Here is a 15,424-nt window from a genome sequence, read left to right as displayed (position 1 = left end):
CCGGGTCTCTCCGGACCGCAGGCCGACGCTCTAACCGCTGAGCCAAACTGGCCAGGACTTGAATAAAAAGCCTAGAGGGAAGTTAAACACAAATCTAAAAATCAATTCATTTTTAAAAAACTTGGTATTAAGTAGCTTCCACAGATAATCCAAAATTGAAGTTTCATTAAGAAAAAAGTCTACGCTTTTCAAAATTTTCTGTGTTATCTCCCTGGTATCTATTTTCCATGGCTCCAATCCTTCACAGGAACAGAAGAAACTACAACCAGAGTGTGCCTTCACATGTATCTGAGTGACATTTAATACTTACATTTTGTTAATAGGCATGTGGCTGAAGAGTTGTGGGACTGACCCATGTGAGACCAGGGTCTGGCGGTTGGGCTTGTTTAGTCCACAGGCCAGTTTTGCCAGGACCTGAAGGATGGAAAGTGTAAACACCTCACTGCTGTCAACAGCCACAAAGAAGTTTGGTGAATATTAACACACACACACACACACACACACGCACACACAGCTTAAGGGCTGTTAACGAATGGTATCCACACTAAAAACAAAAACAAACCCGGCCCGCGTGGTTAAGCGGTTAGAGCATTGGCCCGTGGACCAAAGAGTCTCAGGTTTGATTCCAGTCAAGAGCACGTACCTCGATTTCAGTTCAGTCCCCGGCCCTGGTCAGGGTTGTGAGGAAGGCAACCTGTCAATGTGTTTCTCTCACATCGATGTTTCTCTCTCTCCCTTTCTTTCCCTCCCTCCCACTCTATCTAAAGATAAATGGAAAAGTATCCTTGGGTGAGGATTATAAAAAATTTTTTAAATCCTTGAGAACACTTTTTTTGGGGGGGTACGTGCCCCTAGCGGGAACCAAACCCAGGACTCTGGTCAAAAGGCTGATGCTCTAACTGCTGAGCCAAACTGGCCAGGGCCTTGAGAACACTTGCAGTGATTAAGATACATCAGTGGTATCCTTTCACAATTTAAACTGGTGGGGAAAGTATAAACTCATTCTTTGAATTCACTAGAGAGATTCTCTGGAACTTCTACTGGGCAGCTTAGTCTAGTTTACATTGGGACTTTTGTTTTCCTTCCCTCCACCCAACCAGAAAAACAAAACAAAAAACACCCAAACTCTCCTGGGTAGTTTGGCAACTTTCCTCTTATTGGAGGGAGGGGGAGAAGGTAGTAACCAATCATCAGTCACTGCCCAATTATTGAGCCTGGTCAGAAGGGGATGAAGATCCCAGGCCCTCACTACACTTGAATCAGAAAACCAGTTACTCTGCCCCTGGATTGAGAACTGTCTGAATCCCATAAATAAAAATAGTGTTCAAATTACTAAAATTTTACTATTCCATTTCTCTTATTAGGAAAGGGGGACAAGGAAAAGCATAAAACACCTAGGGTACTCCACATAAGAAATGAGATACTGCAATACACCCTGGCTGGTGTAGCTCAGTTGGTTGGGCATTATCCCGTGCATGGAAATGTTACCAGTTCGATTCCCAGAATCCTAGATTCTCAGGAATCTAGGCTAGATCCCCAGTAGGGGTTGTGTAGGAGGCGGCCTATCAATGCTCCACTCTCACATTGATATTTTTCTCTCTCGCTTCCTTCTCCTCTCTCTAAAAATCAATAAAATAAAATAATCTAAACAAAAAAAAACCTAAAAAAAAAGAAATGAAATGAGATAATACTAGAATACTCAGCAAGTTTTTAAAAATTGCCCTGGCTGGTGTGGCTCAACAGTTAGAGTGTCAGCCTGTGCACTGAAGGGTCTGGGGTTTGATTCCTGGTCAAGGGCATGTGCCTGGGTTGCAGGCTTGATCCCCAGCTCCAGTCAGAATGCGTGCAGGAAGCAACCAATTGATGTGTCTCTCTCACATCGATGTTTGTCTCTCTCTCTCTCTCTCCCCCTCCTTCCCTTCCACGCTCTCTAAAAATCAGTAGAAAAAATATCCTCCGGTAAGGATTGACACACACACACACAAAAGAAAATAAATAGGTTCATACATAATCAAAGACTAGCCTCCTCCTTTCTAGATAGTTCAGTCATTAAGGAAATACTTTGGATGCAATTATATAAATAAGCATTTTCTGCAAAAATTTCAGCCTGCCTTTTAGGAAAGTACATGTTCAATGTCAATTTCCATGTTAAAGAATTACTTAGGCTTTTACTTAGTCCTCACCATGAACTACTTTTTTTCTTTTTTAACATTTAAGTTAAAAAAATTTTTTTTCTTTATTGATTTTTATTTATTTTTTTATCCTTACCCAAGAACATTTTTTGATATTTTTTGTTCAGATAGAGTGGGAGGGGGAGAGAGAGAGAGAAACATCAACGTGAAAGGGACACATCGAGTGGTTGCCACCCACACGACCCAACCAGGGCTGGGGACAAACTGCAACCGAGGTACGTGCCCTTAACGGGAACCAAACCCAGGTCTCCCCTGACCACAGGCTGACGCTCTAACCGCTGAGCCAAACTGGCCAGGGCTCTTTATTGATTTTAGAGAGAGAGGAATGGAAAGGGAGAGAGAGATAGAAACATTGATGAGAGAGAACATCGACTGGCTGCCTCCTGCATGCCCCCTACTGGGGATCAGGCCCACAACCTGGGCATGTGCCCTGACTGGGAATTGAACTGGCGACCTCTTGGTGCACAGGTCAACGCTCAACCGCTGAGCCACACCAGCTGGGTGAATTTCTTTTTTTCATAATATGTTTTTTATTTTTATTTTATTTTTAAAAAAATCCTCACCCAAGGATATTTTTCTATTTATCTTCAGTGGGAGGTAGGTAGAGAAAGAAAGAAACATTGAAGTGAGAGAGACACATCGACAGTTGCCTCCTGCACAACCATGACCAGGGCTGCAACCGAGGTACACGCCCTTGACTAGAATCAAACCCGAGACTCACTGGTCCGCGGGCTGATGCTCTAACCACTGAGCAACCAGCCAGGGCCGGAGAGAGAAAGGGAGAGGGAGAGAGAAAAACATCAATTGGCTGCCTCCTATACGTCCCCTACTGGGGATCAAACCAGGCATGTGCCCTGACCAGGAATCAAACCCGGGACCTCCTGGTGCATAGGTGGATGCTCATCCCCTAAGCCACACCGGCCAGGCACTCACCATGAATTTTAAATAGAAACCCATTGCAAAGTATATGTGTAATGATTTAAATGCCCCACTCACATCTATCCTTGGTGTATTTAACTACAGGTATCTATGTTTCTCTTCGAAATCTCCTATGAGCCTTCACCTTATTGTGTGAAATTCCAGCTGAGCACTGAAACCCAGTCTGCCTCTCGATGGCCGCTCGCATCTCCTCCACAATCACCGCTCCCACGGTGAGCTGTAGGTCCGGAGAGGCGGTGTCATCCATCTGAAGAGAATTTAGCCACTGCAGTAAGCCTTGTTTGCGCATCTCCTCTGAAAAAGTTGAGAGGTCACATTTAGACATTTTTAAAAATCAGAACTTTGTGTTATCTAACGTAGAAATGCTTCAATTCCAGGTATTTAGATATGTAGGTTTTCGCAGAAATGGCAGCCGTTTTAGAAGACTGCTTGGAACTTACAAGAGAGATCAATTTCTAGTAAAGGTTTAAAGTCCAATAATTTTGTCTTTCTTTTTATTCCTCATTATTTAGTTAACAAAGCCCACTTCAAAATATTTCACATATCCATCTCAACCCGCCCAATTTTATTCAGGTTTTCGTTTTTTTAAAATCCTCACCCAAGGATATATTTTCCATTGATTCTGTTTTTTAGATAGAGTGGGAGGAAAGGAGGGAGGGCGGGAGGGAGGGAAACATTGATGTAAGAGAGGCACATTGATTAGTTGCCTCCCGAACGACCCCAACTGGGGCTGGGGACCGAACCCACAACTCTTTGGTCCATGAGCTCATGCTCTAACCACTGAGCAACTGGCCAGGGTTAGGTCTTCTTTACTCTTGCCTAGACCACCCTGCATGCAGTCTACACAGTGCCCACAAATGAAATATTCTTTTATTGTTTTAAATATGTTTTTGTTTATTTTTTTAGAGAGAGAGAGAAGAGAGAGAGACAGAAACATCAATAAGAGAGAAACATCAGCAGCTACCTCCCACACGCCCCACTGGGGATCGAGCTTACAACTCCGGGCATGTGCCCTGACCAGGAATCGAACCAGGACCTGTCAGTCCACTGGACAATGCTCAATCCACTGAGCAACACTGGCCAGGCTGAAATATTCTTTTTTTTTTTTTTTAAATCCTCACCTGACGATATTTTTCCATTTATCTTCAGATAGAGTGGGAGAGAGGGAGCAATAGAGAAACATGGACATGAGAGGGACACATCAACTGGTTGCCTCCCTCGGGGCCCTGACCAGGGCCAGGGACGAACCACAACCAAAGTACGTGCCCCTGACTGGAATCAAACCCGCGACTCATTGGTCCACGGGCCAGCGTTCTACCGCTGAGCCAAACTGGCCAGGGCTGAAATATTCTTAAATACCAATGTTGTTGATCTTATGCACCTGTTCAAAATTGTTATTGGCTCTGTCACATCTACAAAATAAATACCGACTTTATAATTTGGCATTGAAGACCATCTGCTCTTTTCAATTTATCTTCCACTAATCCAAAAGTTGTTACATCCTTACAGTCTCCTGAACATGCCATGTTTCCACCTCAAGATATCACTTGTCCTATCTCCCTACTCTTACTCCTTAATTCTGTTCTTCCCTTCGCTTAAATAAATCTTACCTATACCTCAGGGCTTATCTCAAGTCTTATCTATTATAAGGTCCTCTCCAACTTTTCTAGCTAACTTTGGGGTATCCCATTAAAGTTCTTTAGCTCTTATCTGCAACAAGTATAGCATAATTGTTAAAAGAACACATTCCACAGTCAGGATGGATTCAAATATTAGCTTCACAATTTACTTACTACGTGACTTTGAGCAAGTTACATACTTCTCAAAGCTTTGGTTTTGTTGTCTATCAATTAAGGGTAAGAGTACTGTACCTCATAGGATCTTATGCAGTGCTCCATAGAACAATAAGTATAAAATAATATCCTTCATTTAAAATCATTTATTAGTATTTAGTATTAGATTTGGGAAACAATATTATTTATTGAAATTGTGGGGTTTCCTGGACTCTCTTTCTTTTTTTGTTACTCCTTACCCAAGGATATTTTTTCCATTGATTTTTTTTAGAGAGAGTGGAAGGGTGGGAGAAACATTGACGTGAGAGAGACACATTGATTGGTTGCCTTCCACATGTGCCTCTACTGGGCTGGGGATTGAACCTGCAACCCAGGTAGGTGCCCTTGACTGGGAATCAAACCTTTGACCCTTTGGTGCATGGGCAGATACTTTAACCACTGCCAGGGCAGGCTCTTTTTCTTTCTTTCTTCTTCTTTTTTTATTCCTCACCCGAGGATATTTTTCTATTTATCATCATATAAAGTGGGAGGGAGGGAAGGAGGGACAGAGAGAAACATCGATGTGATAGAGCCACATTAACTGGTTGCCTCCTGCACGACCCGACCAGGGCTGAGGAGGAACCACAACTGAGGTACATGCCCTTGGCCGGAATCGAACCAGCGACTCATTGGTTCATGGGCTGACGCTCTAACTGCTGAGCCAAATCGGCAAAGGCAGGACTTTTTTTCTTAATTAGTAGAGCTAAGTCTTCTCTGCTTTACATTTCATTATTATTCTCCCGGATTAGGTAACGTTGCAATCCTGTTGCTCCATATCCATGTCAGTTGAACAGGACCACAGATGATAAGCAGCATTCTTTTGTTTCTTTCCCTTCTCTAGTTGATAAGAAAAATCTATAAAAATGTTGGGGTTCTTCACTGATACACTGAGGTAGAGGGAGAAGATTCAGATAGTTTTTGCTGAAAAAATGCCCACTAAGTTGAGAAAAGACTTTCCTTTTCCCATTGAATTATCTGGGTACCTTTCTGGAAACCAACTGATCAAAAAATATGGGGATCTGTTTTTGTACTTTCTATTCTGTACCACTTATCTGTTATGTCTTGTCTGATACCAATACCATATTTCCTAGTTACTGTAAACTTATAGTTAAATCTTTTTTTTTTCCTTTATTGATTTTGAGAGTGAGAGGGAAGAAAAGGGAGAGATAGAAACATCAATGAGAGAGAACATGATTGGCTGCCTCCTGCATGCCCCCCACTGGGGACTGGGTTCCCAACCTGGGCATGTGCCCTGACCAGGAATCAAACCTGCGACCTCCTAGTACATGGGCTGATGCTCAATCACTGAGCCACACCAGCTGGGCTATAGTTAAATCTTAAAGTCAGGTGGTGTGAGTCTTCCAATTATGTTCTCTTTCAAAGTTGTTTGGCTATTCCACATTCTTTGCATTTCCATACAAAGTTTAGAATAAATTTCTATAAAATCCAGGGATTTTGGAATAGAATGCAATAAATCTCAAGGCCAATTTGGGGAGATGAGCTCTGATAATATTTAGTCTTTTGATCCATGGGCACAGTATGTCTCTCCATTGATTGCATTGTCTTCTCTTGGTGATGTTTTGTAGTTTTCACTAAACTAGTTTTTCACATGTATTGTTAAAATTATCTCTGATAATTTCATGATTTTAATGCTACTGCTTTTCAGATTTCAATTTCCCTTTTTTTTTTCCTTACCCGAGGACATTTTTGCATTTATCTTCAAATAGAGCAGGAGAGAGAAATATCGATGTGAGAGAGACACATCGAGTGGTTGCCACCCACATGACCCCAACTGAAGCCAGGGACAAACTGCAACCGAGGCACATGGCCCCAGCGGGAACTGAACCCGGGGCTCTCTGGTCGGCGGCCAACGCTCTAACTGCTGAGCCAAACCGGCCAGGGCTCAATTTCCCATTTTTAAATGTTAGTATATAGAAATAGAATTGGTTTTTATATTGACTTTGTCCCCTGTAACCTTTTTAATCTCACTTATTCTAGTGTTTTGTTGTTATATTTTTGTGGGAGGTGTAGATTTTTTAGGATTTTCTACAAATATGGTAACATCACCTGCAAAGAAAGTTTACTTTTTCCTTCACCTCTGAATATCTTTTATTTCCTCTTCTGTTCAGACTGGACTATCTTGTACTTGTAGTACAATGTTGACTAGAACAGGCATAAGAGTGAGCATTGATGACTCGTGCCGAAACTTCGGGGTTAGACTGATAAACCTCTATCTAGCTAGACTCCACAACTCCAGGGACCATAACTACAAAGAGAAAGCCTTGTAGTGACAACAGGTGTGCCCTCCTGTGTGCTACAAGCTGATTAGTGCCTTCCAAGCTCCATCAGGTTGTTGGCAGAATTTATCATTTTGCAGCTTGTAGGATTGAGGTCCCTGTTTTCTTGCTGGCTGTCAGCAGAGGGCAGCAATCGGAGCCTAGCCACGAGGCCTTCTCCAGAGGCCCGCTCACAAGGCAGCTTGCTTCTTCAAAGTGAGCAAGGACTCTTAAATCCCAAAACTAACTTTTGACAGTTGATTTATAATATTTTATATTAATACACCACTATTTCATGTCATAGGCATTCAAAAGATATTCAATATGTGCTTAGAAAGAACTGAATTAAGAGCAAGCGAAGGGAGGAAAAGAACAAATGAGTTCCCTAGCTAACACCAACTAGATACAAAATGACCCTGAAGGGAAGATTTTTACTCTGGCAATTTTTGAGTACTATTTTTAAGTAATCCTACCACTTAAACTTTACACACACACACACACACACACACACACACACACACACACATTTCATAAACAGAAAATACAAAGTTGCAAACGCAACATGCTAAGCAGGACTGCTAGCTTTGAAACCGTTAAAAGGCAGAGTGGTAAAGGTTATATGCACTTAGATCAGCTAATTTCTGTTATCAGTTTTTGTTGTTGTTTTATTAATCCTCACCTGAGGATGTTTTTTCCATTGATTTTTTTAGACACAGTGAGGCAGGGAGTGAGAGAGAGAGAAACATCGATGTGAGAGAAAGACACATCAACTAGTTGCCTCTCACACAACCCGACCAGGGCCGGGGTCCAACTACAGCTGAGGTACGTGCCCTTGACTGGAATCGAACCCACGACTCATTGGTCCATGGGCCAGTAAATACTCTACCACTGAGCAAAACCGGCCAGGGCAATGCTGGTATTTTAAATTAAAATGTATAGCCCTGGCCGGTTTGGATCAGCGGTTAGAGTGTTGGCCCACAGACCAGAGAGGCCTGGGTTCGGTTCCCACTAAGGGCATGTACCTCAGTTGCAGTTTGTCCCCAGCCCCAGGTGGGGTCGGGTGGGTGGCAACCACTTGATGTGTCCCTCTCACATTGATGTTTCTCTCTCTCTTCCTCCCTTTTTCCCTCCCACTCAACCTAAAGATAAACGCAAAAAATAAAAAATAAAATAAAATAAAAGATGTAAATCTTTATTTAAAAAAAAGAAAAAAAATGTATATAGAGCCCAGCCAGTGTGGCTCAGCGGACAGAGCGTCGTCCCATGGACTAAGAGGTCCTGGTTCAATTCCTGGTCAGGGCACATGCTCAGGTTTGGGGCTCGATCCTCGGTGTGGGGGCCTGCAGGAGGCAGCTGATTGAAGTCTTTCTCTCTCACATTGATGTTTTTATCTCTCTCTTCCTTCCTCTCTAAAAAAATCAATAAAAGAACATATTTTTTAAAAATGTACATCAATAAGAAAGACAGGTGTAGAAGAAAGAGGAGCATGTCCTTCCCAGCAGGTGTGGCTCAGTGGTTGAGCATTGACCCAGGCACCAAGAGGTCATCGGTTCGATTCCTGGTCAGGGCACATGCCCAGTTATGGGCCAAATTCCCAGTGGGGGGCATGCAGGAGGAGGCCAATTTAAGTTCTCTCTCATCGATGTTTCTATCTCTCCCTTTCTCTTTCTCTCAAATTAATAAAGAAAAAAATAAAATAAAAAAGAAAGAGAAGCATGTCCATGGGGATTAATATTTGACCACCATCAAAGGTATATTCCATCAGCTTCAGCCAGAGAGCTGTTCAACAATGAACTTCAGCCAAAATCCAATGTAATGTGTAATCATAGTTCTTATTCTGAGATATGTGGGTTTCAGAGGATCTGTGAATCTCTTGAAAACTGTACACTAAAGTGTCTTATGTGTAGATTTGTATTTTTCTAGACAAGCAAGGGTCCATAGCTTTCAACAGTTTTTCAGAAGGGTATGCAGCCCTCAAAATAAAAACCAAAAACCCATAAAGAACCAATTATTTAAAGCATTATAAAAGAAATTCCAAATGTCTATTTTTAAAAATAAGCTATACAATAAAATGTGATATACAACACTAAAACCAAAGAAAACCTTCCTTATTATGATCAGTAAATGTCTAACTCTGGTTCTAGAATAATAAAGAAATTATGATGTTTCATCATCAAATGGTTATGTACCATAACTTTGCCTCTTTTTCTAAAAAAAATTTTCTTTATTGATTTTAGAGAAAGAGGAAGGGAGAGGGAGAGAGAGCTGAAAACATTGATGAGAGAGAACATCAATTGGCCGCCTCCTGCATGCCCGTTACTGGGGATTTGGCCCACAACCTGGGCATGTGCCCTGACCAGGAATCGAACTGGTGACCTCTTGGTGCATGGGTCGACACTCAACCAGTGAGCCACACAGGATGGGCAATTTTGCCTCTTTTAAGTGGCACGTTTTTTTGTCCACTGTATTTTCCCTACAGAACTAGAAGATCTGAACACTCCAGCTTGATAAACTCTCCTGTATCAGGATCAGAGAATAAAATTTCTCAGTGGTCATTCCCACAAGCTTTCCTAGACAGTTCTGCTACCCTTCGACACAACATATTCAAGGCAAAGGGAACTTGAATACTTTGCATCTTATTTTAAAACATGAAACCTATGATAAATTCACCACTGTAACTAGAAATAAGATCATTTCTCTTGGAGCTTTTTCTGGGGAAATCTGTATTGTCTCTACAAGTAATAATAGATTGCCTTCTTCCCCCACCCCCCAAAAAGTTAACTTGCTACAGATTTGTATCCAGTTTCCTTTGACTACTGTCCAATATTTAAAGTATATGAAAGAGCTCTTCTGAATAAGAACAATGTTACAAAATAATAGTTCTAAAAGTACATGTTACAAACAAAGGAGAGAATAGATACACTGTTTTGAATATAGCCATGATCAAAAGTACTAGAAAATGACTAGGAAAAAAGTGTGAACACTCTTTTGAAAAGCTTCTAGACACAGAAAGAAGTGTTTGCTCTGCAAGGTCCAGCAGAATTCCATTTTCATAATATTTGATTAAAAACCATAAGACCGCCCTGGCCGGTTTGGCTCAGCGGTTAGAGTGTCAGCCTGCGGTCCAGAGATACCTGGGTTCAGTTCCCACTAAGGGCATGTACCTCAGTTGCGGTTTGTCCCCGGCCCTGGTTGGTCATGCGGGTGGCAGCCACTCGATGTGTCCCTTTCACATTGATGTTTCTCTCTTTCTCTACCTCCCACTCTATCTGAACAAAAAATGGAAAAATGACCTCGGGTGAGGATTAAAAAAAGCAAAAAACAAAAAAACATAAGACCCAAATTCTCTTAGATGTGGTATCTAGAACCATTATAATCTAATAGACCACAAATGCAAGTTTTTTATTGCCCTAATTTTATTCTAGTCTAAGAAAATACTTTTAACTATCAAGTATAATTTATTTATTTAAATAGGTTTTTATTGTTTTGAGAGAGAGTGGAAGGGAGAGGGAGAGAGAGATAGAAATATCCATGAGAAAGAAACATCAACATTGATGGCTGCCTTCTACACAACCCCCTTGCTGCAGATTGAGCCCACAACCTGTGCATGTGCCTTGACTGGGAATTGAACCAGCAACTTCTTGGTGCATGGGCCAATGCTCAATGACTGAACCACATCGGCTGGGCAAGTATATTTAAGTTTTCTTCTTTATTGATTTTAGAGAAAGAAGGGAGAGGGAGAGAGATAGAAACATCGATGAGAGAGAACATCGAGTAGCTGCTTCCTGCATGCCCCCCACTGGGGATCTGCCCCACAACCTGGGCGGCATGTGCCCTGACAAGGAATTGAACCAGCGACCTCTTGGTGCATGGGTCAACGCTCAAACCACTGAGCCACACTGGCCGGGCAGTATATATATTTTAAAACACTTTCATGCAGATTATATCACAAGTTTTTGCCAGGTAGATAAAGTAAATAAAGAGGAACTCATTAAAACAAACCACTTATGCCCTGACCAGTTTGGCTCAGCAATTAGAGCGTCAGCCCGTGGACTGATCAACTGCGGGTCCGGTTCCAGTCAAGGGTATGTACTTCAGTTGCGGTTTGTCCCCGGCCCTGGTTGGGTCATGCAGGAGGCAACCAGTCAATGGTGGTTCTATCATATTGATGTTTCTCTCTGTCACTCTCTCTCCCTCCCTCTTATTCTATCTGATAATAAGTAGAAAAATATCTTCAGGTGAGGAACAAACAAAGAAAAAATCACTTTTTCTCCTATACATCAATAACCAAGTAAATAAATAAATAAAATCACCACAGTAATAAAAAATTAAAGCATCTAAAAACTAACATAACAAATGAATGCACAAGATCTTTTTCTTTTTATCCTCACCCGAGGACATTTTTTCATTTTTTGTTCAGATAGAGCGGGAAGGAGGAGAGAGAGAGAAACATCAACGCAAAAGGTACACATCGAGTGGCTGCCACCCGCACGACCCCAGGGCCGGGGACACACTGCAACTGAGGTACGTGCCCTTAGCGGGAACCAAACCCTGGTCTCTCTGCACCGCAGGCCGACGCTCTAACTGCTGAGCCAAACCAGCCAGGGCTGCACAAGATCTTCATAGAAAAAAATTAAAGCTTTCACCCAGCCAGTGTTGCTCAGTGGTTGAGCGTCAACCCATGCACCAAGAGGTCGCCAGTTCGATTCCCAGTCAGGGCACATGCCAGGTTGCGGGTCAAATTCCCAGTGAGAGGCATGCAGGAGGCGGCCAATCACTGTTCTCTCTCATTGATGTTTCTATCTCTCCCTCTCCCTTCCTCTCTTTCTAAAATCAACAAATAAAAAAAATAAAGCTTTAATAAAGTTATTACAATCAGATATTCATATAATTTTTTAAAAAAAGGAATCTTGATCCCTACCTCATAGAAAATACACACAATGGATTGTAAATTTAAATGTGAAAGGCAAAACAATAAAGCTTAACAATTTTTTTTTCCTTTATTGATTTTACAGAGAGAGGAAATGAAAGGGAGGGATAAAAACATCGATGAGAGAGAGCATCAACTGGCCGCCTCCTACATGACTCCCCCTCCAGGGTTCAGGCTCACAACCTGGGCATGTGTCCTGACTGGGAATCGAACCAGCAACCTCTTGGTGCATGGGTCAACATTCAACCACTGAGCCACAGCGGCCGGACAAAACAATAAAGCTTTTAGATTAAAGCAGAGAATTTCTTCATGACCTTGAGGTAGGAAAAGAGTTCTTAAAGAGGACATAAAAAATACTATACATAAAGAAAAAATAATTGGACCAAATTAAAATTAAAAACCTCTGTTCATGCCCTGGCTGGTTTGGCTCAGCGGTTGGAGCATCGGCCTGTGGACCAGAGTCCTGGGTTTGGCTCCCACTAGTGGTATATACAAAAAAAAAAAAGCAAGCCCTGACCAGTTTGGCACAGCGGTTAGAGCGTCGGCCTGCAGTCCAGAGACCTGGGTTCGGTTCCCGCTAAGGGCACGTACCTCGGTTGTAGTTTGTCTCCAGCCCTGGTTGGGTTGTGCGGGTGGCAACCACTCAATTGTCCCTTTCACGTCAACGTTTTTCTCTCTCTCTCTCCCTCCCACTCTATCTGAACAAAAAATGAAAAAATGTCCTCGGGTGAGGATAAAACAAAACAAAACAGAAAAAAAAGCCCTGGCCGGTTTGGCTCAGCGGTTAGAGCGTCCACCTGTGGTCCCAAGAGACCCGGGTTCGGTTCCCGCTAAGGGCACGTACCTCGGTTGCAGTTTGTCCCCGGCCCTGGTTGGTCGTGCGGGTGGCAGCCACTCGATGTGTCCCTTTCACATCGATGTTTCCCTCTCTCTCTCTTCCTCTCTCTCCCTCCCACTCTGTCTGTACAAAAAATGGAAAAATGTCCTCGGATGAGGATTAAAAAAAAAAAACCTCTGTTTATCACAAGTTACCATTAAGAGACTGAAATCAAGCCACAGACCAGAGATATTTACAATACATATATTTGATAAAGGATTCATATATAATATAAAAAAGTCCTATAGATGGAGATTAGACAATACAGCAGAAAATGGGAAAAATATTTAAAACAGGCACTTCATGAAAAGAGATATCTAAATGGTGAATAAACTTACAAAAAGGTACTCAATTTCATTAACACCAGGGAAATGCAAACTAAAACCACAATGTGACAGCACCCATTAAAATGGCTAAAAAAATAAAAAAGCAAGTGTTCGCAAGGATGTAGAACAACTGGAACTCTCATACGCTTCTAGTGAGATTATAAACTGGTATAACCATTTTGGAAAACTATTTGGTGGTATCAACTACAGTTGACTATAGACAAACTAAAGCTGAATATAGGTAAACTTTACAACTAAGCCCTTCTAGTCACATACCCAACAAAAATGCATATATTTGTTCACCAAAAATATTTACAAAAATGTTCATAGCAGCACTATTCTTAGTAGCCCAAGACTGGAAACAACCCAAAAGTAGAATGGGTAAATTGTGGTATATCCATACAATGGAATTTTGCACAGCAATGAGAGTAAACAAACTCAACTACTTTCAAAATAATGGATGAATCTCACAGAGACAATGTTGAGTGAATGAAGCCAGACTCGAGTATATACTGAATGTGTTCAATTTTATAAAATTCAAAAATAAGCTAAATAGAAATAAGAACAGTAGTTGTTGTAGAAAAGGAGGGAAAGGGATAGATGGTGACTGGAAGGGCAGGCAAGGGTAGCTTCTAAGGTTCTGATGTTTTTTCATGTGCGTGCTGCTTACTCAAGTGGGTTTACTTCATGAAAATTACTCAAGGTATACACTTACAATTTGTACATTTCATGTATATTATATCAATTAAAAGTTTAGATGAGAAAGAAAAAGGGAAACATACTGGATTCTAGATCTCAAGAGAAGCAGATATATTACAACAGGTAAATCAAAAAAATTTAACTTAAAAAATTCATTAAAGGGGATATTAATAAAGACCTAAAACATTAGTGAGATATGGTTATTGATGGGATAATTTAACATTAAGATAACAGTCCACTCTAAATATGTAAATTTAATGTAATCCTGTCATGATTTAAAAAAAAAATTCAAGTAATGTATTCTAAAATATGTACCGAATAAAGGTGCATAAATAGTTAAGACAATTTTGAAAAATAAAAGCAGAGGGGAATACTTATCAAACATTATAACATATTACAAACAGTAATAACAACAAAGTGTTTTTAGAACAGGAGTAGACAAACTAATGGGATACTACAGAAACAGACCCACTTGTATATGGGAAGTTGAGAAAGAATGAATTGTTTAATAAATAATTGTGGGAAAAACTAGCTCACACAAATAATAATAATTAAAGTAGTTCCCTACATTAAATTAAATAAAAAGATGAACTTTATATGGCTGAAAACCTAAAAATAAACTAAAAGGCAATAGAAGAAATGTAGAAATGTGTCTTTGTGCCTGTCCAGTGTGGCTCACTGGTTGAGCATTGACCCATGCACCAGGAGGTTGCCAGTTCGATTCCCGGTCAGGGTACATGCCCAGGTTGTGGGCCAATCCCCAGTGGGGGTGTGCAGGAGGTGGCTGATTAATGTTCTCTCTCACTGATGTTTCTATCTCTCTTTCCCTCTCCCTTCCTTTCTCTCTAAAATCAATAAAGAAAAATATTTAAAAATGCACAAATTATAAGGTGAAAAATTGATGAACTAAAGAATTTTGTTCAACAAAGTATGATATAAACAAAGTTAATGGATGACAGCCTTGAGAGAAGATATATGAAATGCAAACAAGGGACTAATCACAAGGATATACAAGAAACTCCTGCCAAATAAAAGGGCAGGAAATCAAATGAAAAATTGGGTAAAGATTATAAATAAACAATTCACAAAAAGTAGAAATTCAATTGGCTAACAAGTATATGAAGAGATGCTCAATCTCAATTAGTAAATAATGTAAATTAAAGCAAAACAAAAATACAAAATACCACTTTATAGCTATCACATTGGCAAAGATTTTAAAACATTGGATAATATCAACTGCTGATGAGGATATGGAGAAAACGAGGATTGTTATGTACTTCCACGGGTTAGGAAAACTGTTACAGCAATTCTGCAGAGCAAATTGGCAATATTTAGTGGAACTAGGTATATGTG

General features: G+C 40.9%; 1 protein-coding gene across 5 annotated transcripts in view; it reads right to left on the bottom strand.

Annotated features, from left to right (window-relative positions):
* The window catches only part of POLH (DNA polymerase eta), a 35,997-nt gene that overhangs the window by 10,500 nt on the left and 10,073 nt on the right, over positions 1–15,424 (bottom strand). For 4 of the 5 annotated variants that reach the window (XM_036247688.1, XM_036247689.1, XM_036247690.1 and 1 more), the window contains 2 exons: positions 3,256–3,425; positions 311–414 (listed from right to left, as the gene is read on the bottom strand). In XM_036247688.1, the coding sequence (XP_036103581.1) occupies positions 311–414; positions 3,256–3,425 (274 nt within the window). Of the gene's footprint in view, positions 1–310; positions 415–3,255; positions 3,426–10,923; positions 10,947–15,424 lie in introns of those variants that run through there. The other variant, XR_004957530.1, reaches the window with a different exon arrangement.

The sequence above is a fragment of the Molossus molossus genome, unplaced genomic scaffold (genome assembly GCF_014108415.1).
Source record: "Molossus molossus isolate mMolMol1 unplaced genomic scaffold, mMolMol1.p scaffold_m16_p_8, whole genome shotgun sequence".
In the NCBI taxonomy this organism is placed as follows: Eukaryota; Metazoa; Chordata; class Mammalia; order Chiroptera; family Molossidae; genus Molossus; species Molossus molossus.
Note: the sequence above shows the minus strand (reverse complement) of the source record. Positions and strands in the feature narration are given on the sequence as shown.